This window comes from Salvelinus fontinalis, chromosome 38 (assembly GCF_029448725.1).
Source record: "Salvelinus fontinalis isolate EN_2023a chromosome 38, ASM2944872v1, whole genome shotgun sequence".
Lineage (NCBI taxonomy): Eukaryota > Metazoa > Chordata > Actinopteri > Salmoniformes > Salmonidae > Salvelinus > Salvelinus fontinalis.
Genome location: NC_074702.1, coordinates 18,333,651 through 18,358,049, shown reverse-complemented (window position 1 = coordinate 18,358,049; position 24,399 = coordinate 18,333,651). Strand labels below are relative to the sequence as shown.

At 48.1% G+C, this 24,399-nt stretch overlaps 1 protein-coding gene across 1 annotated transcript in view; it reads right to left on the bottom strand.

The window, feature by feature from the left end:
• Nucleotides 1–23,510, bottom strand: part of LOC129837678 (poliovirus receptor-like) — a 69,607-nt gene extending 46,097 nt beyond the window's left edge. The window contains exon 1 of the mRNA XM_055904029.1: nucleotides 23,120–23,510. Within this exon, the coding sequence (XP_055760004.1) occupies nucleotides 23,120–23,204 (85 nt within the window). The 5' untranslated portion in view covers nucleotides 23,205–23,510. The remainder of the gene's footprint in view (nucleotides 1–23,119) is intronic.
• Between the last annotated feature and the right edge of the window lie 889 nt (nucleotides 23,511–24,399).

Genomic DNA, 24,399 nt, shown 5'->3' with positions numbered 1-24,399 from the left:
GTCTGATGGTTGGGTTAGCTAGGTGGTCTGATGGTTGGGCTAGTTAGGTGGTTGGGTTAGCTAGGTGGTCTGATGGTTGGGCTAGTTAGGTGGTTGGGTTAGCTAGGTGGTCTGATGGTTGGGCTAGTTAGGTGGTTGGGATAGCTAGGTGGTCTGATGGTTGGGCTAGTTAGGTGGTTGGGTTAGCTAGGTGGTCTGGTGGTTGGGTTAGCTAGGGGTTCTGGTGGTTGGGTTAGTTAGGTGGTCTGGTGGTTGGGTTAGTTAGGTGGTCTGATGGTCGGGTTAGCTAGGTGGTCTGATGGTCGGGTTAGCTAGGTGGTCTGGTTAGCTAGGTGGTCTGGTTAGCTAGGTGATCTGGTGGTCGGGTTAGCTAGGTGGTTGGGTTAGCTAGGTGGTTGGGTTAGCTAGGTGGTCTGGTGGTTGGGTTAGCTAGGTGGTTGGGTTAGCTAGGTGGTCTGATGGTTGGGTTAGCTAGGTGGTCTGATGGTTGGGTTAGCTAGGTGGTTAGGTTAGCTAGGTGGTGGGTTAGCTAGGTGGTCTGATGGTCCGGTTAGCTAGGTGGTCTGGTGGTCGGGTTAGCTAGGTGGTCTGGTGGTCGGGTTAGCTAGGTGGTCTGGTGGTCGGGTTAGCTAGGTGGTCTGGTGGTCGGGTTAGCTGGGTGCTCTGGTGGTCGGGTTAGCTGGGTGCTCTGGTGGTCGGGTTAGCTGGGTGCTCTGGTGGTCGGGTTAGCTAGGGGTTCTGGTGGTCGGGTTAGCTAGGGGTTCTGGTGGTTGGGTTAGTTAGGTGGTCTGGTTAGCTAAGGGGTCTGGTGGTTGGGTTAGCTAGGTGGTCTGATGGTTGGGCTAGTTAGGTGGTTGGGTTAACTAGGTGGTCTGGTGGTTGGGTTAGCTAGGTGGTCGGGTGGTTGGGTTAGCTAGGTAGTCTGATAGTTGGGTTAGCTAGGTGGTCTGATGGTCGGGTTAGCTAGGTGGTCTGGTTAGCTAGGTGATCTGGTGGTCGGGTTAGCTAGGTTAGCTAGGTGGTTGGGTTAGCTAGGTGGTTGGGTTAGCTAGGTGGTCTGGTGGTTGGGTTAGCTAGGTGGTTGGGTTAACTAGGTGGTGGGTTAGCTAGGTGGTCTGATGGTCGGGTTAGCTAGGTGGTCTGGTAGTCGGCTTAGCTAGGTGCTCGGCTTAGCTAGGTGCTCGGCTTAGCTAGGTGCTCTGGTGGTCGGGTTCGCTAGGCGCTCTGGTGGTCGGGTTCGCTCGGCGCTCTGGTGGTCGGGTTCGCTCGGCGCTCTGGTGGTCGGGTTCGCTCGGCGCTCTGGTGGTCGGGTTCGCTCGGCGCTCTGGTGGTCGGGTTCGCTCGGCGCTCTGGTGGTCGGGTTCGCTCGGCGCTCTGGTGGTCGGCTTAGCTCGGCGCTCTGGTGGTCGGCTTAGCTCGGCGCTCTGGTGGTCGGCTTAGCTCGGCGCTCTGGTGGTCGGCTTAGCTCGGCGCTCTGGTGGTCGGCTTAGCTCGGCGCTCTGGTGGTCGGCTTAGCTCGGCGCTCTGGTGGTCGGCTTAGCTCGGCGCTCTGGTGGTCGGCTTAGCTCGGCGCTCTGGTGGTCGGCTTAGCTCGGCGCTCTGGTGGTCGGCTTAGCTCGGCGCTCTGGTGGTCGGCTTAGCTCGGCGCTCTGGTGGTCGGCTTAGCTCGGCGCTCTGGTGGTCGGCTTAGCTAGGCGCTCTGGTGGTCGGCTTAGCTAGGCGCTCTGGTGGTCGGCTTAGCTAGGCGCTCTGGTGGTCGGCTTAGCTAGGCGCTCTGGTGGTCGGCTTAGCTAGGCGCTCTGGTGGTCGGCTTAGCTAGGCGCTCTGGTGGTCGGCTTAGCTAGGCGCTCTGGTGGTCGGCTTAGCTAGGCGCTCTGGTGGTCGGCTTAGCTAGGCGCTCTGGTGGTCGGCTTAGCTAGGTGGTCGGCTTAGCTAGGTGGTCGGGTTAGCTAGGTGGTCGGGTTAGCTAGGTGGTCGGGTTAGCTAGGTGATCTGGTGGTCGGGTTAGCTAGGTGGTCGGCTTAGCTAGGTGCTCTGGTGGTCGGCTTAGCTAGGTGCTCTGGTGGTCGGCTTAGCTAGGTGCTCTGGTGGTCGGCTTAGCTAGGTGCTCTGGTGGTCGGCTTAGCTAGGTGCTCTGGTGGTCGGCTTAGCTAGGTGCTCTGGTGGTCGGCTTAGCTAGGTGCTCTGGTGGTCGGCTTAGCTAGGTGCTCTGGTGGTCGGCTTAGCTAGGTGCTCTGGTGGTCGGCTTAGCTAGGTGCTCTGGTGGTCGGCTTAGCTAGGTGCTCTGGTGGTCGGCTTAGCTAGGTGCTCTGGTGGTCGGCTTAGCTAGGTGCTCTGGTGGTCGGGTTAGCTAGGTGGACTGGTGGTCGGGTTAGCTAGGTGGACTGGTGGTCGGGTTAGCTAGGTGGACTGGTGGTCGGGTTAGCTAGGTGGACTGGTGGTCGGGTTAGCTAGGTGGACTGGTGGTCGGGTTAGCTAGGTGGACTGGTGGTCGGGTTAGCTAGGTGGACTGGTGGTCGGGTTAGCTAGGTGGACTGGTGGTCGGGTTAGCTAGGTGGACTGGTGGTCGGGTTAGCTAGGTGGACTGGTGGTCGGGTTAGCTAGGTGGACTGGTGGTCGGGTTAGCTAGGTGGACTGGTGGTCGGGTTAGCTAGGAGGACTGGTGGTCGGGTTAGCTAGGTGGACTGGTGGTCGGGTTAGCTAGGTGGACTGGTGGTCGGGTTAGCTAGGTGATCTGGTTAGCTAGGTGATCTGGTGGTCTGGTTAGCTAGGTGATCTGGTGGTCGGGTTAGCTAGGTGATCTGATGGTCGGGTTAGCTAGGTGATCTGATGGTCGGGTTAGCTAGGTGGTCTGATGGCCGGGTTAGCTAGGTGGTTGGCTTAGCTAGGTGCTCTGGTGGTCGGCTTAGCTAGGTGCTCTGGTGGTCGGCTTAGCTAGGTGCTCTGGTGGTCGGCTTAGCTAGGTGCTCTGGTGGTCGGCTTAGCTAGGTGCTCTGGTGGTCGGCTTAGCTAGGTGCTCTGGTGGTCGGCTTAGCTAGGTGCTCTGGTGGTCGGCTTAGCTAGGTGCTCTGGTGGTCGGCTTAGCTAGGTGCTCTGGTGGTCGGCTTAGCTAGGTGCTCTGGTGGTCGGCTTAGCTAGGTGCTCTGGTGGTCGGCTTAGCTAGGTGCTCTGGTGGTCGGCTTAGCTAGGTGCTCGGCTTAGCTAGGTGCTCGGCTTAGCTAGGTGCTCTGGTGGTCGGGTTCGCTAGGTGCTCTGGTGGTCGGGTCAGCTAGGTGGTCGGGTCAGCTAGGTGGTCTGGTGGTTGGGTTAGCTAGGTGTTCTGATGGTTGGGTTAGCTAGGTGGACTGATGGTTGGGTTAGCTAGGTGGACTGATGGTTGGGTTAGCTAGGTGGTCTGATGGTTGGGTTAGCTAGGTGGTCTGATGGTTGGGTTAGCTAGGTGGTTGGGTTACCTAGGTGGTCTGATGGTTGGGTTAGCAAGGTGGTTGGGTTACCTAGGTGGTCTGATGGTTGGGTTAGCTAGGTGGTTGGGTTAGCTAGGTGGTCTGATGGTTGGGTTAGCTAGGTGGTTGGGTTAGCTAGGTGGTCTGATGGTTGGGTTAGCTAGGTGGTTGGGTTAGCTAGGTGGTCTGATGGTTGGGTTAGCTAGGTGGTGGGTTAGCTAGGTGGTCTGAAGGTCGGCTTAGCTAGGTGCTCTGGTGGTCGGCTTAGCTAGGCGCTCTGGTGGTCGGCTTAGCTAGGCGCTCTGGTGGTCGGCTTAGCTAGGTGCTCTGGTGGTCGGGTTCGCTAGGTGCTCTGGTGGTCGGGTTCGCTAGGTGCTCTGGTGGTCGGGTTCGCTAGGTGCTCTGGTGGTTGGGTTAGCTAGGTGGTTGGGTTAGCTAGGTGGTTGGGTTAGCTAGGTGGTCTGATGGTTGGGTTAGCTAGGTGGTTGGGTTAGTTAGGTGGTGTGGTGGTTGGGTTAGCTAGGTGGTGTGGTGGTTGGGTTAGCTAGGTGGTCGGGTTAGCTAGGTGGTCTGGTGGTTGGGTTAGCTAGGTGGTCTGGTGGTTGGGTTAGCTAGGTGGTCTGATGGTTGGGTTAGCTAGGTGGTGGGTTAGCTAGGTGGTCTGAAGGTCGGCTTAGCTAGGTGCTCTGGTGGTCGGCTTAGCTAGGTGCTCTGGTGGTCGGCTTAGCTAGGTGCTCTGGTGGTCGGCTTAGCTAGGTGCTCTGGTGGTCGGCTTAGCTAGGTGCTCTGGTGGTCGGCTTAGCTAGGTGCTCTGGTGGTCGGCTTAGCTAGGTGCTCTGGTGGTCGGGTTCGCTAGGTGCTCTGGTGGTCGGGTTCGCTAGGTGCTCTGGTGGTTGGGTTAGCTAGGTGGTTGGGTTAGCTAGGTGGTCTGATGGTTGGGTTAGCTAGGTGGTTGGGTTAGTTAGGTGGTGTGGTGGTTGGGTTAGCTAGGTGGTGTGGTGGTTGGGTTAGCTAGGTGGTCGGGTTAGCTAGGTGGTCTGGTGGTTGGGTTAGCTAGGTGGTCTGGTGGTTGGGTTAGCTTGGTGGTCTGGTGGTTGGGTTAGCTAGGTGGTCTGGTGAGCTAGGTGGTTTGGTGGTTGGGTTAGCTAGGTGGTCTGGTGGTTGGGTTAGCTAGGTGTTCTGGTTGTTGGGTTAGCTAGGTGGTCTGGTGGTTGGGTTAGCTAGGTGGTCTGGTGGTTGGGTTAGTTAGGTGGTCTGGTGGTTGGGTTAGCTAGGTGGTCTGGTGAGCTAGGTGGTCTGGTGGTTGGGTTAGCTAGGTGGTCTGGTGGTTGGGTGCCTGGAGGAGGATGGAGGCCAAGCCTCTCCAGCTTTCAAAACATCTCCTGGTCTGGTGGTGCATTCAGCTTCAATCTCCTCTATCCATACATCTAGAATATTCAATCATACAACAGGCCTTGTTGCTCCTCTCCCAGCCTGATTCAGATGGGCTGGTATGGACAACAGAGAAAGTGCAGTACATACTGAAATCTAGAGAATGGTAGATGTATCATTGTATGGGGTTTGTTAACTCCAGCTACATTTGCATGGTAGGACAATGCCATCCCCTTCCTCAAACCACGACTCACATCATTTACACTGAGTATACATAACATTGAAGAACACCTGCTCTTTCCATGACATAGACTGACCAGGTGAACGCTATGATGCCACCTGTTAAATCCACTTAAATTCAGTGTAGATGAAGGGGAGGAGACCGGTTAAATAAGGATTTTAAAGCCTTATTTAATATACCTAGAGACATGGATTGTGTATGTGTGCCATTCAGAGGGAGAGATTTGAGGACAAAGGATTTAAGTGCCTTTGAACGGGGTATAGTAGTAAGTTCCAGGCGCACCGTTTGAGTGTAAAGAACTGCAACGTTGCTGGGTTTTTCACTCTCAACAGTGTCTATCAAGAATAGCCCACCACCCAAATGACATCCAACCAACTTGGCACAACTGTGGGAAGCATTGGAGTCAACATGGGCCAGCATCCATGTGGAACGCTTGACACCTTGTAGAGTCCATACCCCGACAAATTGAGGCTGTTCTGAGGGCAAAAGGGGGTGTACCTCAATATTAAGAAGTTAGGTGTTCCTAATGTTTTGTACCCTCAGTGTACAGCCGTTTAGCACAGAGGGTGGTCGTCTCACATTCACTAACACCACTAACTCTGATTACACCAAAGATACAGTCCTTATGAACAACTGACTATTACAACACTGGGACATACAAACAAGCTGAGTAGTGTTAGTTCACCTTCCCACGCTGTGAATATTAATTTGTTCTCATTATGTCGCTAAGCTGCGGTTGTCACATTGGACACTGCATAATTCAACAAGGGGACGAGACATGTACAGAAGAGGAGAGAGGAGCTGTGGATGGGAATACACGTTCAACTATAGAAGTGTGAATCTAAGTCTCATTACTATACTACAGTCTCTAAAATGAGCTCCAACTCCAGATATCTGCCTTATAAAGGCCAGTTCATACTCTAGTTACAACATTTGGCACTTTGGCAGTAGTATGAAATCAGCTTAAGTCCTAAGAGAGGACTTGAGAAAGTGTCAATCTTAGAATACTGAAACGGAACTGAACTAATTAATTGATGACATTGACAGAACACTAAAAAGACTCAACGAACACAGGAAGCCATTAGCCAAGTCATTAGTCAGGTTTAGATTGACAGAACTGTTCAGCGTCTGTTCACATCCTGCCAGCCACCAGACCCCGCCATCCATGCATCCCTCCATATATACCTTCATTCATCTATCACTCCCTGTGCATGTAAATAAATATAGGCAGAGTGGGAAACAAACAGACAGACACACAGACACACAGACAGACAGACAGACAGACAGACAGACAGACAGACAGACAGACAGACAGACAGACAGACAGACAGACAGAAAGTAGGCCAGAAATGGAGAGAAATAAGAGGAGAGGGGAAGACAGATAGCGAGAGGAAAGAAGAGTTGAGCTGGGAACAGGAAGGAAGATGACAGTGGTTGAGGGGAGAGATGGAGTCAGCTGGAAGGAATGAGGGGGGAGAGATAGAGGAAGAGAGGGAGCGAGGGAGGGAGCGTGGAAGGGACCTGTCTGGTGCAGGGAAGAAAGCCAAAGGATTGAGGAAAAGGGAGGATGGCAGAGAGGAGGGTTATAGCTAGGGAAGACATCAATAATCTATGGCGGATAAAGCTATTCCGTGTTGAACGGAGGAGAGAAAGAACGAGAAAACGAGAGCGAGAATGAGAGAGATGCAAAAGTTGGTAGGTGGGGCCTTGGGTACATCTATTTAAAAGAGAAATTAAAAGACGCTTGTGTTCGTTTAGAGAGCAGGGCACCCCCCCCCAAACACTCCCTAGGCGATGTCTATTTAAATGTGGGTTTAAAAATCAGAGAGTGTTACAGCTCTAATCACGGCTGGCTGGCGTCACAGCACATTCCCTCTCTCGCTCTACCTTCCTCCAACGCCCAAAGCCCTCACCCGTCGCTCAGCATGAACACACACTCAAACTGAACACAAACACACACCAAGCCCCCCTAGAAGGGCTATTGCACGACAGAGCTGAATTCATGAATCACTGAAAGACGAATCCGCTGCGAGCGAGTGAACGTAGGGAGGAGAGGAGGAGGAGTGAGAAAGGAGAGGGAGGATTGTTTCCTATAAAAAAGACACTAAAAGTTAAGCAGATATCAGGAAATTGCCCCTAGCTGCCTACAAGGACAGAACCCCCAGGAGGGTTCCCAGTGACCTGCCTGGCTCTGCACACACACACACACACACACACACACACACACACACACACACACACACACACACACACACACACACAGCCCGTAAATAGCTAAGAAAGCCAGTCGACAACCATGAAGGAGATACACAATACCAACACAGGAACTAAATAAACCAACACACACAAACCAAAGTAGTGCTACCACTAACTAGCCACTTTCTACACATGTTCCTCCAACTTCCCTTTCCAACTTCCCTTTCCAACTTCCCTTTCCAACTTCCCTTTCCAACTTCCCTTTCCAACTTCCCTTTCCAACTTCCCTTTCCAACTTCCCTTTCCAACTTCCCTTTCCAACTTCCCTTTCCAACTTCCCTTTCCAACTTCCCTTTCCAACTTCCCTTTCCAACTTCCATTTCCAACTTCCATTTCCAACTTCCATTTCCAACTTCCATTTCCAACTTCCATTTCCAACTTCCATTTCCAACTTCCATTTCCAACTTCCATTTCCAACTTCCATTTCCAACTTCCATTTCCAACTTCCATTTCCAACTTCCATTTCCAACTTCCGCCATCATCCAGAAGGCGAGGTCAGTACAGATGCATCAAAGCTGGGACTGAAAAACAGCTTCTATCTCAAGGCCATCAGACTGTGTTAATAGCCATCACTAACACAGACTTAAAATCATTGGACACCTTAATAAATGGAACACTAGTCACTTTAATAATGTTTACATATCTTGCGTTACTCATCTCATATGTATATACTGCATTCTATATTATTCTACTGTATCTTGGTCTATGCCGCTCTGAGATTGCTTGTCCATATATTTATATATTCTTAAATCCATCCTTTACTTAGATGTATGTGTATTGGGTATTTGTTGTGACATTGTTAGAAATGACTTGTTAGATATTGTTGCACTGACAGAACTCGCAATAACATCTGCTAACCATGTGTATGTGACCGATAACATCTGCTAACCATGTGTATGTGACCGATAACATCTGCTAACCATGTGTATGTGACCGATAACATCTGCTAACCATGTGTATGTGACCGATAACATCTGCTAACCATGTGTATGTGACCGATAACATCTGCTAACCATGTGTATGTGACCGATAACATCTGCTAACCATGTGTATGTGACCGATAACATCTGCTAACCATGTGTATGTGACCGATAACATCTGCTAACCATGTGTATGTGACCGATAACATCTGCTAACCATGTGTATGTGACCGATAACATCTGCTAACCATGTGTATGTGACCGATAACATCTGCTAACCATGTGTATGTGACCGATAACATCTGCTAACCATGTGTATGTGACCGATAACATCTGCTAACCATGTGTATGTGACCGATAACATCTGCTAACCATGTGTATGTGACCGATAACATCTGCTTCCACCTCTACGCAGACGACACCATTCTGTATACTTCCGGCCCTTCCCTGGACACTGTGCTATCTAACCTCCAAATGAGCTTCAATGCCATACAACACTCCTTCCGTGGCCTCCAACTGCTCTTAAATGCTAGTAAAACCAAATGCATGCTTTTCAACCGTTCGCTGCCTGCACCCGCACGCCCGACTAGCATCACCACCCTGGACGGTTCCGACCTAGAATATGTGGACATCTATAAGTACCTAGGTGTCTGGCTAGACTGCAAACTCTCCTTCCAGACTCATATCAAACATCTCCAATCCAAAATCAAATCTAGAGTCGGCTTTCTATTCCGGAACAAAGCCTCCTTCACTCACGCCGCCAAACTTACCCTAGTAAAACTGACTATCCTACCGATCCTCGACTTCGGCGATGTCATCTACAAAATAGCTTCCAATACTCTACTTAGCAAACTGGATGCAGTTTATCACAGTGCCATCCGTTTTGTTACTAAAGCACCTTATACGACCCACCACTGCGACCTGTATGCCCTAGTCGGCTGGCCCTCGCTACATGTTCGTCGTCAGACCCACTGGCTGCAGGTCATCTACAAGGCTATGCTAGGTAAAGTGCCGCCTTATCTCAGTTCACTGGTCACGATGGCTACACCCACCCGTAGCACGCGCTCCAGCAGGTGTATCTCACTGATCATCCCTAAAGCCAAAACCTCATTTGGACGCCTTTCCTTCCAGTTCTCTGCTGCCTGCGACTGGAACGAATTGCAAAAATCTCTGAAGTTGGAGACTTTTATCTCCCTCAACAACTTTAAAAATCTGCTATCCGAGCAGCTAACCGATCGCTGCAGCTGTACATAGTCCATCTGTAAACTACCCACCCAATTTACCTACCTCACCCCCATACTGCTTTTATTTATTTACTTTTCTGCTCTTTTGCACACCAGTATCTCTTCTTGCACATGATCATCTGATGATTTATCACTCCAGTGTTAATCTGCTAAATTGTAATTATTCGATTTATTGCCTACCTCATGCCTTTTGCACACATTGTATATAGATTCTCTTTTTCCTACCATGTTATTGACTTGTTTATTGTTTACTCCATGTGTAACTCTGTGTTGTTGTCTGTTCACACTGCTATGCTTTATCTTGGCCAGGTCGCAGTTGCAAATGAGAACTTGTTCTCAACTAGCCTACCTGGTTAAATAAAGGTGAAATAAAAAAAAATAAAAGAAAATAACCATGTGTATGTGACCGATAACATCTGCTAACCACATTTATGTGACCAATAACATCTGCTAACCATGTGTATGTGACCAATAACATCTGCTAACCATGTGTATGTGACCGATAACATCTGCTAACCATGTGTATGTGACCAATAACATCTGCTAACCATGTGTATGTGACCGATAACATCTGCTAACCATGTGTATGTGACCGATAACATCTGCTAACCACATTTGTGACCAATAACATCTGCTAACCACATTTATGTGACCAATAACATTTTATTTGAGAGAGAGGCTGACTATTGTTTGGAGCTCCGCCTTTCCTCAGGGGAGCTGGGTAGTCAGACAGATCTGTCCATTCACACAGACTGGACAGGAAGGGGGGGAGCTGGGTAGTCAGACAGATCTGTCCATTCACACAGACTGGACAGGAAGGGGGGGAGCTGGGTAGTCAGACAGATCTGTCCATTCACACAGACTGGACAGGAAGGGGGGGAGCTGGGTAGTCAGACAGATCTGTCCATTCACACAGACTGGACAGGAAGGGGGGGAGCTGGGTAGTCAGACAGATCTGTCCATTCACACAGACTGGACAGGAAGGGGGGGAGCTGGGTAGTCAGACAGATCTGTCCATTCACACAGACTGGACAGGAAGGGGGGGAGCTGGGTAGTCAGACAGATCTGTCCATTCACACAGACTGGACAGGAAGGGGGGGAGCTGGGTAGTCAGACAGATTTGTCCATTCACAGACTGGACAGGAAGGGGGGGAGCTGGGTAGTCAGACAGATTTGTCCATTCACACAGACTGGACAGGAAGGGGGGGGGGGGGGGGGGGGGGAGCTGGGTAGTCAGATAGATCTGTCCATTCACACAGACTGGACAGGAAGGGGGGGGGGGGGGGGGGGGGAGCTGGGTAGTCAGACAGATATGTCCATTCACACAGACTGGACAGGAAGGGGGGGAGCTGGGTAGGTAGACAGCTCTGTCCAGTCACAGGAAGGGGGAGGAGGGGAAGGGGGTGGCTGGCCAGGAAGAGGTGGGGAGGGGTGAGCTGGCAAGGTAGAGGGGGGGCTCCAAGGTACAGGCTGCTCAGTGGTGCTCTAGTGGCCCTGGGGGAGGGAAGGATAAGGAAGGGGAAACCGGGAAAGTTATGGGAGGGAAGGGAGGAACTGGGGACTTCACTAGGAACACAATGACAGTCCTGTTTCAATAACAGTAGTATATAATTTACCCACCAACGCCTGGCTGGCCCACAGTACAACAGCAACTTGATATGAATAGAAGTAACTCACATCAAGGCAAGGCATGGTACTGTTCTTCCTCAATTCCCCAAACCCAACCTGCTGTAGAACCCAAGCATGGTACATTTAGGGGAAGTGACCTGGCTAGACTTCACATCTGTGTATTGTACTCTATAGCCCTTGTAACAGTAGTGTCAATCACAGATGATTGAGTGTGGCCACAGCATCTCTGTGGGACAAGTTAGTCCTGATAAAACCATACCTCTCTCCCTCGCACAACCTCCCTCTCTCCCTCGCACAACCTCCCTCTCTCCCTCGCACAACCTCCCTCTCTCCCTCGCACAACCTCCCTCTCTCCCTCGCACAACCTCCCTCTCTCCCTCGCACAACCTCCCTCTCTCCCTCGCACAACCTCCCTCTCTCCCTCGCACAACCTCCCTCCCTCCCTCGCACAACCTCCCTCCCTCCCTCGCACAACCTCCCTCCCTCCCTCGCACAACCTCCCTCCCTCCCTCGCACAACCTCCCTCCCTCGCACAACCTCCCTCCCTCGCACAACCTCCCTCCCTCGCACAACCTCCCTCCCTCGCACAACCTCCCTCCCTCGCACAACCTCCCTCCCTCGCACAACCTCCCTCCCTCGCACAACCTCTCTCCCTCGCACAACCTCTCTCCCTCGCACAACCTCTCTCCCTCAGCAATCTGTGATTCAGCCCACCAGTGAGCCTGAGGTTCTGTGGGGAAAAAAGTGTGTGTGTGTGTTGGAGGGACAGCTGAGTGCCATTCTGCAGCCAGGGTGAGGGAGGGAGGAGGGAGAGGGCCTGAGATGATCGTTGGGAAACGTTGTTGTACTGTCGCAGCAACTTAACCTTCAAAAACTGCCTTCTGGGACGGGAGGGAGGGAGGGAGAGAGAGAGAGAGAGAGAGAGAGAGAGGGAGGGAGGGGAAAGGAACATTGTTAGGAGACTGCAATAGAGGCAGCAATACACCATGATGATAGGAAAGGCACCATTACAAAACAGTGAGGGAAAAGAAGCAGCAAGGAGAATAGTTTGTACTGGCAGACTTAAAGAGAAACTTCAAGGTTGATGTAGGTGAAACAGACAGAGGGAATAAGACAGAGAGAGAGAGCGAGAGAAAGAAGGGAACCAAAGACATTCAAATTACAACAGGAGAAACAAGGGATGAGGAGAAGGGACGGAAGGAGAGGGGGACACGGACTATAAGACAGGCGCTTACTGAACAGACGGATCAATTACGAGGACCAAATTACAGAGAGGAGGAAGTTAAGAAGCTACTCAGAGGAAATCAACAGACAGACAGAGAGAGAAGGGAAGATAGCGAGACATGGAGGAGGAAGGAAGATAAGGAGGGATGGAGAGTGTGAGACATGGAGAAAGAAAAGCAGAGAGAGAGGGTGGGATAGAGCTACAGGAGGTAGATTGGATTCATTAGTTAGAGGGCTGTCAGAGAGCAGAGGGATAAAGGAATAGGACTGAGTCAGAGACCCCACTGTGGCTGTGTAAGAAAGATGGGATCAGCTATAGTGTGTGTGTGTGGGGGGGCTCATTCAACACAAAATTCTATTTAGATGAAGTGCCAAGACTATCTGTAGTAAACAAACACTTTGGTACACCCTGTTGACACAACCCAGTGAGAGGAAAAGGCCAACCTGTCACTCCAGTCTCCTCCTGTTCTGCTTTCTACCAGTCCTGGTGGCTGCAATGAATCTCAATGGTGATCATTCAGATAGGCTAGTCTTCTGTAGAAACTCAGGTTGAAAAAGGTCATCATGAGGTTTGCTTTGAGTGGCAGTTGCATAACTACACTATAATTGACAGAGGTTACATCTCATATGGCTCCTTATTCCCTATATTGTGCACACTTGACTAGGACCCATAGGGCTCTGGATAAAATGAGTGCACTATATATGGAGCCTTTTAGGATGCACCCAGAACAAGCCAAACAGAGCTGGTAAGGTTGACAGCTGTGGGCATCAGTGTGTTGTGACTAATCAGAAATGCAGTCTGCCGACGGCCATCTTCCCTTGAAGGTTTCTGAGATTCAGAAGAACATGGGGAAATAGAAGACTGAACACACTGTAATATCTCTGTTTTATCTTGAACAATTTAAACATGACTGAATGTTCTGTTCCAGCTCCACTCTTATCTCTGATAAAATGTCCCACGCTAAATAAACTCCCACTTCACTGCCTAAATGTCTTCCCTGGCTGTAGCCCAGTAATACGGTACGTCCTCTCTCCTGCTCTAAATAACTACTTCCCACAAATCTAAAAGCATTGGATTGGTGGAGGCATAGGCTAGTGGGAGTGTACACCATATTTGTAATACCAGTCATTTCCATTTCAAATCAGGGAAGTGAACAAATGTACACTTTGGGAAGAACGAGAGAACTGGGACATTAAATTCTTCACCATCAACAGCCCATAGTAGCATGTGATGATGTGGTTGGGTCTTAGGCGTGTCACCCTAAACAAGGTCCTGTCACAACTAAGCAACTATCCTCCCCCAGCCCCTCCCTCCTGCCTGCCTGTCTGTCTGCCTGCCTGTCTGTCTGTGTCTAGACAGGCTGGTAAGTGTGAATTTGACATGACCTTCTCAAAGTGAGCTGTACGGAGATGCAGAGAAAGGCCAACTGGGGGTGTAGAAGTGAAAGAGACAGATTGTGACGTCACAATAAACATACAACACACTAAGAAAAAACAGAAAGATGTGAAAAAAAGTGTGAGAGAATGGGAGAGCAAGAGGTGGTAACTGTCAAACTGACGTGGACACACACACAGAGAGGAAGAGAGATAGGAGTTTGACGGAGCTGTCAGTGCGAAACCTAAATGTTTTCAATAACACATAAGGACACTGCATCCTTCCCTGATCAATACAGGATCAATAACACAAACCACACTCTCCATCTGGACACATTAAGGTGACTGCCAATGACAACGGAAACATGCGCGTGTCCGTGTGTGAAGCTAGGACAATGTCAAGGGCCTCTGTGCTCAGTGCCATACAGATCTGCTGAGCGCACCACAGAGGATTGTACACATGGAGAGAGACGGGAGAGGGAGAGACAAGAGGAGAGAGAAAAGTGAGGAGAAAGACAGAAGATGTTAAAGAGAGAAAGGTTAGACATAATTGGCCCAACTCCATCAGTGATAGCTGGATCTGTCACTGTTAAAGTGTCAGAGAGAGGGATGATGCTAAACTAGAAATGAGCAGATCCTGCCTCCCTATCTCTCTCTCTCCTCCAAATCCCCTTATCCCTGCGCCAAGTTGCCACTGAGGAATGTAAAAGTATGATGTCATCTCCACTCTGCTCCCCCACTAAAGCTGCCCCCCTTCATTCCAACTGTACCCACCCCTCTCAGCCCCCTTAACCAGCAGCCTAGTTCTAGCGCCTTGGTTGGTGGTTTGGGTCCAGTGGTGTAAAGTACTTAAGTAAACATACTTGAAAGAACTACTTAAGTAGTTTTTTGGGGTATCTGTACTTTATTTATATTTTTGACTTTAACTTATTACTCAATACATTTTCCCTTACACCCAAAAGTACTCATTACATTTTGAATGCTTAGCAGGAGTGGAAAATTGTCTAATTCACACACTTATCAAGAGAACATCCCTGGTCATCCCTACTGTCTCTGATCTGGTGGACTCACTAAATACATGCTTCATGTTGAAATTATTTCTACTTTTAATAATTAAAACAAAATACTTTTAGACTTTTACTCAAGTAGGATTTTACTGGGCGACTTTCACTTTTGTCATTTTCTATTAAAAGGCATCTTTACTTTCACTCAAATATGACAATTCGGTACTTCACCACTGTTTGGGTGACCGTTTCATTGGGCACAGCAGGAGTCTTGGTAACTGGTACTGTGAAACCGTTGCTGCAGTGTCATGCCATGTCCTATTCAGGGGCTGCTCCTAGACTCAGTCTTTCTTGATGGGGGTGTGACCACTGTAGCTGGGTAATCATCTGGGACTGTGTCAAAGAGAATCTCCTACACCCAACATAGCAAGCTAAACACGGATTCTCTAAGGTACTGTGTTGAGTGTACAGAGGCAGGCAGGGAAACAGAAACTGGAGTGTGTGCAAATGTGTTGCTGTGACGAAGACATTTTTGATAGAGGAATGGATGATAAGGAGCACTATCAGCATTTCAACTGATTCATACCATATCCAGCCTTGATAACATCTACAGACGGGTTTTTGTTTGTGTGTGTGTGTGTGTGTGTGTGTGTCCTGCTCTAGTTGGAATCCAACCTGACCTCAATGACCTCAGCGGAGCTATGATTTTGTGAACCCTTCCACTCCCATTCATCTTAATGGCATTTGGCATTCCTTAAAAGGGGGGGGGGGGATTTCTACTTCTCCCTTTGATTGGATGGGATGGCCTCCAATCTGGCAACCCTGCCAGGAAAACAAACACTCCCAGTGGAGGATCTCTGTATGACCTCATCGTGTGCCACCATGTTTGCTCCCAGCGTGCATTGGGAGCAGAGCCTGGGGGGGACGGGGACTGTGGTTCCCACAGAACTTAAATGTATGTAGTTTTTGGGGGGGGCTGAGTCATTCGAGGAAAGATGCCCATGATCCATCCATCATTAGTTATTTAACACCCTCTGAAAGATGCTTTGAAAGGACGTGTCAGTTGAATTAATATGTAGAGATAAAGGAGGCTATTCTCCGACGACTGTGGTAGACAGGAAGGAACACCACTACATCCTGAAAAAAGCACCCGGCAAACTGCCTCACACATACACACATCTGACAACTGGTTATTGAGATGCCAACTGACTCTCAGCATTAGGGAATCCCCAGACAAAAAAAGGCATCTTGGTCGACCGAGAGTAGTCACACACAGTCAAACGTTTCAGGCTACTAATTCTATCAGATCCTCAAATGGGCACATTTATAGGCCGACATCTGCATGCAGGCCAGGTAGCCTAGGCCTACATCTGCATGCAGGCCAGGTAGCCTAGGCCTACATCTGCATGCAGGCCAGGTAGCCTAGGCCTACATCTGCATGCAGGCCAGGTAGCCTAGGCCTACATCTGCATGCAGGCCAGGTAGCCTAGGCCTACTTCTATGCACAATCAGGTGCATGTCCTTACTCAACATTGACAGGAGCGCTCCAAACAAAAGACAACGAATAAATTGACAACTCATAAATGGAATGAAATAAACCAAAACTTTCTCACAAGTGTAGCCTAGGTTGTGCGCTCTACAAACAATGTGTCCACTCCTCCGATGACAAGACTGTAGTAATAATAATATATATTGAATGCATTAACAGAAATTACCATAACCAAACAAACATTGTAGATTAGAAATTATGGGAATTAACGGTAAATATACTGGTGACACTGGTGTGCCATCCCTGCAGCCTCCGCAATGGACTAGTCCACTGAGACAGGCGTGGATGAGACAGCAGTCTCGTGTACCATCTTTTTTGTCTTTTTACATATGTGCCACTGCTTGTCGGAAGAAAATAAATAAAAATACACAGCATAGCCTCAGGTTACACACCCTCATTTATCACTAGCTAGCGGTGTGTCGACTACTATTGCTCCTGCCTCCCAGTCCAAAAGCAAAACAATTCAGTGACACAAGAACTGCTGCTGATCGACCAAACTCTCCATCTATACATCTCACTCTCTATACATCTCTCTCCCCTTCGCTCTCTATACATCTCTCTCCCCTTCGCTCTCTATACATCTCTCTCCCCTTCGCTCTCTATACATCTCTCTCCCCTTCGCTCTCTATACATCTCTCTCCCCTTCGCTCTCTATACATCTCTCTCTATACATCTCTCTCCTACGCTCTCTCTATACATCTCTCTCCCCATCTCTCTCCCCACATCTCTCTCCCCTCATCTCTCTCCCCTCATCTCTCTCCCCTCATCTCTCTCCCCTCATCTCTCTCCCCTCATCTCTCTCCCCTCATCTCTCTCCCCTCATCTCTCTCCCCTTCGCTCTCTATACATCTCTCTCTATACATCTCTCTCCTACGCTCTCTCTATACATCTCTCTCCCCATCTCTCTCCCCACATCTCTCTCCCCTCATCTCTCTCCCCTCATCTCTCTCCCCTCATCTCTCTCCCCTCATCTCTCTCCCCTCATCTCTCTCCCCTTCGCTCTCTATACATCTCTCTCTATACATCTCTCTCCTACGCTCTCTCTATACATCTCTCTCCACATCTCTCTCCCCACATCTCTCTCCCCTCATCTCTCTCCCCTCATCTCTCTCCCCTCATCTCTCTCCCCTCATCTCTCTCCCCTCATCTCTCTCCCCTCATCTCTCTCCCCTCATCTCTCTCCCCTTTGCTCTCTATACATCTCTCTCCCCTTTGCTCTCTATACATCTCTCTCCCCTTCGCTCTCTATACATCTCTCTCCTACGCTCTCTCTATACATCTCTCTCCCCTTCGCTCTCTCTACATCTCCCTATACATCTCTCTGCCCTTCTCCCTCCATCTCTCTGCCCTTCTCCCTCCATCTCTCTGCCCTTCTCCCTCCATCTCTCTGCCCTTCTCCCTCCATCTCTCTGCCCTTCTCCCTCCATCTCTCTGCCCTTCTCCCTCCATCTCTCTGCCCTTCTCCCTCCATCTCTCTGCCCTTCTCCCTCCATCTCTCTGCCCTTCTCCCTCCATCTCTCTGCCCTTCTCCCTCCATCTCTCTGCCCTTCTCCCTCCATCTCTCTGCCCTTCTCCCTCCATCTCTCTGCCCTTCTCCCTCCATCTCTCTGCCCTTCTCCCTCCATCTCTCTGCCCTTCTCCCTCCATCTCTCTGCCCTTCTCCCTCCATCTCTCTGCCCTTCTCCCTCCATCTCTCTGCCCTTCTCCCTCCATCTCTCTGCCCTTCTCCCTCCATCTCTCTGCCCTTCTCCCTCCATCTCTCTGCCCTTCTCCCTCCATCTCTCTGCCCTTCTCCCTCCATCTCTCTGCCCTTCACCCTCCATCTCTCTGCCCTTCACCCTCCATCTCTCTGCCCTTCACCCTCCATCTCTCTGCCCTTCACCCTCCATCTCTCTGCCCTTCACCCTCCATCTCTCTGCCCTTCACCCTCCCTATACATCTCTCTCCCCTTCACTCTCTCACCATTCTCCCTCTATACATCTCTCTCCCCTTCTCCCTCCCTATACATCTCTCTCCCTATACATCTCTCTCCCCATACATCACTCTCCCCATACATCACTCTCCCCATACATCACTCTCCCCTTCTCCCTCCCTATACATCTCTCTCCCCTTCACTCTCTCTAACCATTCTCCCTCTTTACATCTCTCTCCCATTCTCCCTCCCTATACATCTCTCTCCCATTCTCCCTCCCTATACATCTCTCCCCCCTTCACTCTCTCCCTAGATCTATCCATCTTGTCTAATGATGTTTGTTAAATCAACAACAACCTAGTCTGCCTTTGATTTTAAGGAAATGTGAATACATAGAGAAAATAACCATTGTCTCTCCACATACATTGATTATAGACACACGCATCAATAAACTCTATGGCTTGACTTACTGTAGTTGGTCTTTTCATTCTATGTGGAATGTAGTTCATTGACGAACTGTTATAAACTGCCATAAAATGAGGATTGAATTAGAATTCCATGGAGGCAGCAGAGTCAGGGCCACCATCCATGCACACACACTTAGTATTACTTTCCCCGACTCCATTGGGCTGTAAATTAAAAACACACATTTATGTCTGAATCAACTGAGGTTTACTGGTGATGAGGGCAACTATTGCTCTACGCTCTAAACAGGCCCTGCAGTGTGTGTGTGTGTGTGTGTGTGTGTGTGTGTGTGTGTGTGTGTGTGTGTGTGTGAGAGACAGGGCCAGTGATGAAGCCATACTAAAAGCAGCCAAAGCAAGGCTAACGAACACACACACACACACCTGACCTTTTCCCAATCCCCATGGCATTTGCAGCTCTAGAGCGGAGGGGCAAGGACACCTCATTAACATAACACCTCGAAGCATACAGACATTCATTGAAAAGTTCACACATTCAAAAAAAAGTTGCTTTTCCAATTTGAAATAAGACTAGTCTATTTCTGCAGTGTTTTTTTTGCTGTGTTTGTCTGGGAAGAAACATTGATTTAGATAAGAATGTTTCAATTATAGTCTCCCATCCACCCAAAAAACACATTCTACATTCTTTCATCCGTGGAATTACACATCTTTCTCTCTCACCCCCTTCTCCCTCCCCCTCTCAGACACCCATAAACAGCGTGGCCTTGAGGACAGAGCGAGGGGGAGAGGACAGAGCGGGGGGGGGGGGGCAGAGTGTGTTTGAATAAACCAATAACTAACGTCGCTCAAACAAAAGCGCTGGACAGGAACATGAACGATGGTATAAAATAAAAGACAAGAGAACAAGGCCCCCTGTATGTACTGGGTCTGGCAGGCGGGGGAAGAAGCTCAAGTGGTGGTGGCGGGGAGGACGGGACGGGACGGGGGGGGGGGGGGGGTGGTGGGGGTCTGAACCAGTTGTTCATTCAGTCCTATAAACCAATGACCTACCAACCATCAACGGACTGACTTCGAACACAATCCTCAGCCTGCACTGTCTCAGCATCATTCTAAAGAAGCCACCTGTTCCCAAATGGCTGAAGAGACCCATCAGGAAGATCTCAAGTGTCTTCACTGCTGGTCACTGCACAAAGTCATTTGGCCTAATGTCACATTTCTCTCTTCTTCCAACAACGTGTGACTGTAGGCTGCTCTCTCCCCTGACCCTGCCAGCCCACCAGTCACTCTCACACGCACACCAACGCGGTTTACTCAGCCGTAAAGACGACGTAACCAGTCACAGCTGACCCCATAGCCCTATTTCAATATAAAACATCACCATGGCAACAGGGTTCAAGCCCTCCTGACCCACATAGGGCCTCCACCTCGTTAGGGGGTATTACAGTGTCATTTTAGGGCTCAAAGTGGAATCCCATCCATTCTCTCGAGATAACTTAATTTTCTACGACATGTCTTTTATTGATTTTCATACTATAGAAGCCTACCTTAATTCAAAACAAATTAAACTCACTGTTATTACATTGTAAGCTGGGTTATGAGACTATATTAAATTGAAATTGATGAGAACTGAACTAAGCCTACCTTCCTCTACTAAGCTATTGAAACTCTTTTTGGTCATTTCCTTATAAACAAGATTTTCTTGGCTTAGCAGAGAACAAAAAAAAAATCAAAAACCATTCTCCCACAAACAAGGCCTGAACATTGTCGTGTAAGAAAGAGGCTCTTTCTGTAAAATCAGTAAAGTGAAGAGGGAGATGTTTACACTTGAACTGGTTAAACCAGGATTTTCCCTGATAAATATGCAGAAACCTTTTTGTTTGCCACCGTTTTCCTTCCCCCTAAGTGCACTAGATGTTCTGTAAAATGGATTTGGGCTAAAAAGGTCCACTCCATAAATAAATCAGAAAAGAAAATACATTTCTGGGCCGGATGATGATATTATTATTTTTGTGTTATGTACAACAATGCTCCCAAGTGACACAGCAGTCTAAGGCACTGCATTTCAGTGCTAGAGGCATCACTACAGACCCTGGTTCGATCCCGGGCTGTATCACAACCGGCCGTGATTGGGAGTCCAATAGGGCGGCACACAAATGGACCAGCGCTGTACGGGTTAGGGTTTGGCCCGGTTAGGCCGTCATTGTAAAATAAGAATTTGTTCTTAAATAAAATAAAAATGAAATCAACTACAGCAGGCAGTACAGTAGGCCTCGGTTAGGCCACTACCCTCTCTTTCTGTGGCACTAAAGTTTGCTGAGACAGTGTTGACTTTTTTATCCATGGGAAAGGAAAAAATAAAGAGGTCTGGGTTAAATTGCCACCACAAATAAATTAATATAGAGATTTAAATTTGTTTGGGCCAACTTGCCTGATCACTCTGCAAGTGTAAGAAGAGAATCTGCACACCTGAGCGCGAAGCCTAACACACATGAATAAATTAACCTTCTGAATACAGCAAATACATTAGCAACATCTTTTGATCTTTATATGCAAGTGTGACGCCAAAAGTGGGCACAGTTGAGAAGTTAAATATAGCTTAGCGGGAAATTTGTTGAAACAAAACAAATAGGTTAGGCTACTGTCCCCACCTTTTGATGGAGTAGAACTAGTTGATAATCGTACTGTAAGCACAGGCAGAGCCATGTATTTAGAGAGTTGGGCCAATGCAGTTTTTGCATGTTTTTCCACAAAATATATTTCGTATTTTTATTCCTGATTTTTCAGGGGGTGCTACAGCACCTCTACTTCCTATTATGCATCCAGGTACTTTTTTGCAGGTCCTGGAGTTCTAGGTGAAATCATGCCAAATAACAAATAAAAACACCGCACACTGCTGTTCAGGTGATTGATTTTATTTCTTTAATCACCTGGGATTATTTCTTTAATCACATCATATTTCTTTAATCACATGAACAGCAGTGTTTTCCTTTTTATTAGCCATGTTAGCTCCCCATTGAAATGACATGGGGAATAGTGTTTTTAAAGACTACAAAACTGAATGTCTACAACGAGCATTATGATGCATTTACATAACATGACATTATTCTATGGCAGCCAAGTTAGCTCAAAATACACAAAAAAATAAAAAATAATGCAAGATTTGAGTTATTAGTCCACTGTTGATGCAGTCCCAAAATGTTTTGCATGTCAGAAGTAAAGTAATCAAGATATTGGACTTTCAAGATGCAGTGTCACCAGCCACATCATCATGCAGATGCAAAATACATCATATGATGCAAGACGGATCATCATGGTTATGTGGCCCGTGACACTTTGCTTTTTGAAAGTCCAATATCTTAAACTTGACTGCTGACATGCAAAACATTTAGAAAAATACCAAAATATAGCTTGAATGGATTTTTCCTTTAACATTATATGGTGAATATTTAAACAATACTATGCAACTGTATGTCTAGAATTAAAACAATATTCAATATTCTCAGTTGGTCTAACTAATTATAAACTGGATGGTTCGAGCCCTGAATGCTGATTGGCTGAAGCCTGTGGTATATCAGGCTGTATACCACGGGTATGACATGTATTTTTACTGCTCTAATTACGTTGGTAACCAGTTTATAATAGCAATAAAGCACCTCGGTTTTTTTTTTTGTATGGCCAATATACCACGGCTGCCTGCTATGGCGGACGCACGGTCTACTCAGCATGTAAGGGCTGTATCCAGGCACTCCGCGTTGAGAAATAATAACAGCCCTTAGCCGTGGTATTTTGGACATATACCACACCCCTCGGGCCTTATTGCTTAAATATATGGCTCTGGGCACAGGTGTTAATTAAAAATGCACAGGCCACAAGGACGCTATCAAGTGCGATACTGGAGCCTCAATCACCTTTTGTTGTTGGTGGCAACTAGGCTACACCCTGTTGCTGCACTGTTTACATTAAAAGCTATTTCTAACCCAATGTATGTGTTGTGAACTGGAACTAATCGAGGATGACGTGTCGGACAGAGGAAATAAAAGGCGCAGGGGGACGTAAGGAATTGAAGGAGAAGCGTGGTCCTGGGGAAAGAGGATCAAGGACACGCAACAGCGCTAGGGTTGTATTTGGAACAGAACAAGTGACAATGCACCTGCTGGCACCAAAGAGAAACATATACTTCGATTGCCAACAGCCACACCTTAAGAGCAAAAACACCGCGTAGCCTACTTTACGCCGAAACTCTGGTTACCGAATGAGATAGTGTCACGGTCAGAAAATAGTCTAGTCAAATTAGTTGAGGGACACAAGTAGACTTTGTTTATTCATAATTTATTTCACGACCGTAAGAAGGAAAATGTTAGCGTGAAAAAAACGTTAAGACCTAGTGTACACCTGCACGTTGATTGGATCGAAACTGAAACCTCCCCGCCAAGTGACACAACCAAACGATCCGTGGTTAGAGTATAGGATAACAACCTAGGCTGCTGTTGAATTTCTATGATGGTTTTTGAAATATGTTCTTCTTACCTTGAAAAGTCAGCAACGTGACCACGCTGAACAGTCCGATCATTTTTGCGAAGTCATGCCAATTTCGAGCGTCTTCTCTCGCCATGCTGTCTGTGCTCTGATTTTAAATTAATCTTATGTCGTTGATAAAAACAACCTCTATCCGTGTCTTTTCCCGGTTTGAACTTAATCGTGAACTAATCAGAAGTGAGTTTTCAAACGTCCTTCACTGACTGCGCGTCTTTCGGAGCCTGTTAAAAACAATACAAATCCTGTCCAAGCGATGCTGACAAGAAACTCACAAATGTATATTTCTCCCTTAGCTAAATAGGTGTTTTGTGGATTGGACTGCGTGCGCTCTACCAACTATTTCCACACTGCGGAGAGATCGCTACTGGGTGACTGGGTGTGATGTCATAGACTATCCCTAGGCAACGTCACAGTTCCTTGAATTCAAACGATATGTGACTGGCGTTTAGAAACTCCCAAAAGGATGAAAATATTGAGGAATTATACTTTTTAACAGATTGTGTTATCCAAAACGGAAACCTTGTTGATTTCCAGCACTGACTGGACAACACAGTTAATAGGGCGCACACCTACATTGTTTAGCCTCAAGGCGTGCTGTCTTGCCTGTATTTTACAAAAAATAAACTAGACATATTCGTCAATGTACCCTCTTCAGTTTTCTACTGTCTTTTTATTGGAAATAAAAACATTTCGATGGAGGATGCTACAAACTTCAAGTTTTGATTTAGAAAAAAAAATATCTACCCGTAATGTGTAGGCTAATTTATGGGAAAGTACACCCTCTCCAATATTTTACACTGATTAGGTCAATTGTAATACATGTTCCATTCAATTATCGAATTCTAGGCACAGCAGCCCAGCAGTGGTGGAATGAGGCAAATGGATGATTATTGCGCCCTCTGCTGTTTAGCTCTAACGTCCCACAATCATGGCACAGCCTACTAAAGTGTCACAATAAAATAACCACTGGAACGAACGTTACAATCCAATAACCACTAACACGATGTCACAATCAAAATCTTTGACGCAGATGTCACAATCAACCACTGATGAAGACTTGAGATGATGACACTCAGGTGTGATTCTAAAGACCTTGATTAGCTGTATTAAAACAGGGCTGGAACTAAAGCTTGCACACCCAGATCAGATCTCTAGGTCGGGGTTAGTCACCCCTGCACACACTAATCCAAAAACAACATTTTCTTATTGTCCACCAAAGCAACATAGGAAAGCCTTATTATCCTCCAGCTTTAAGGCTAATCTGTAAACCC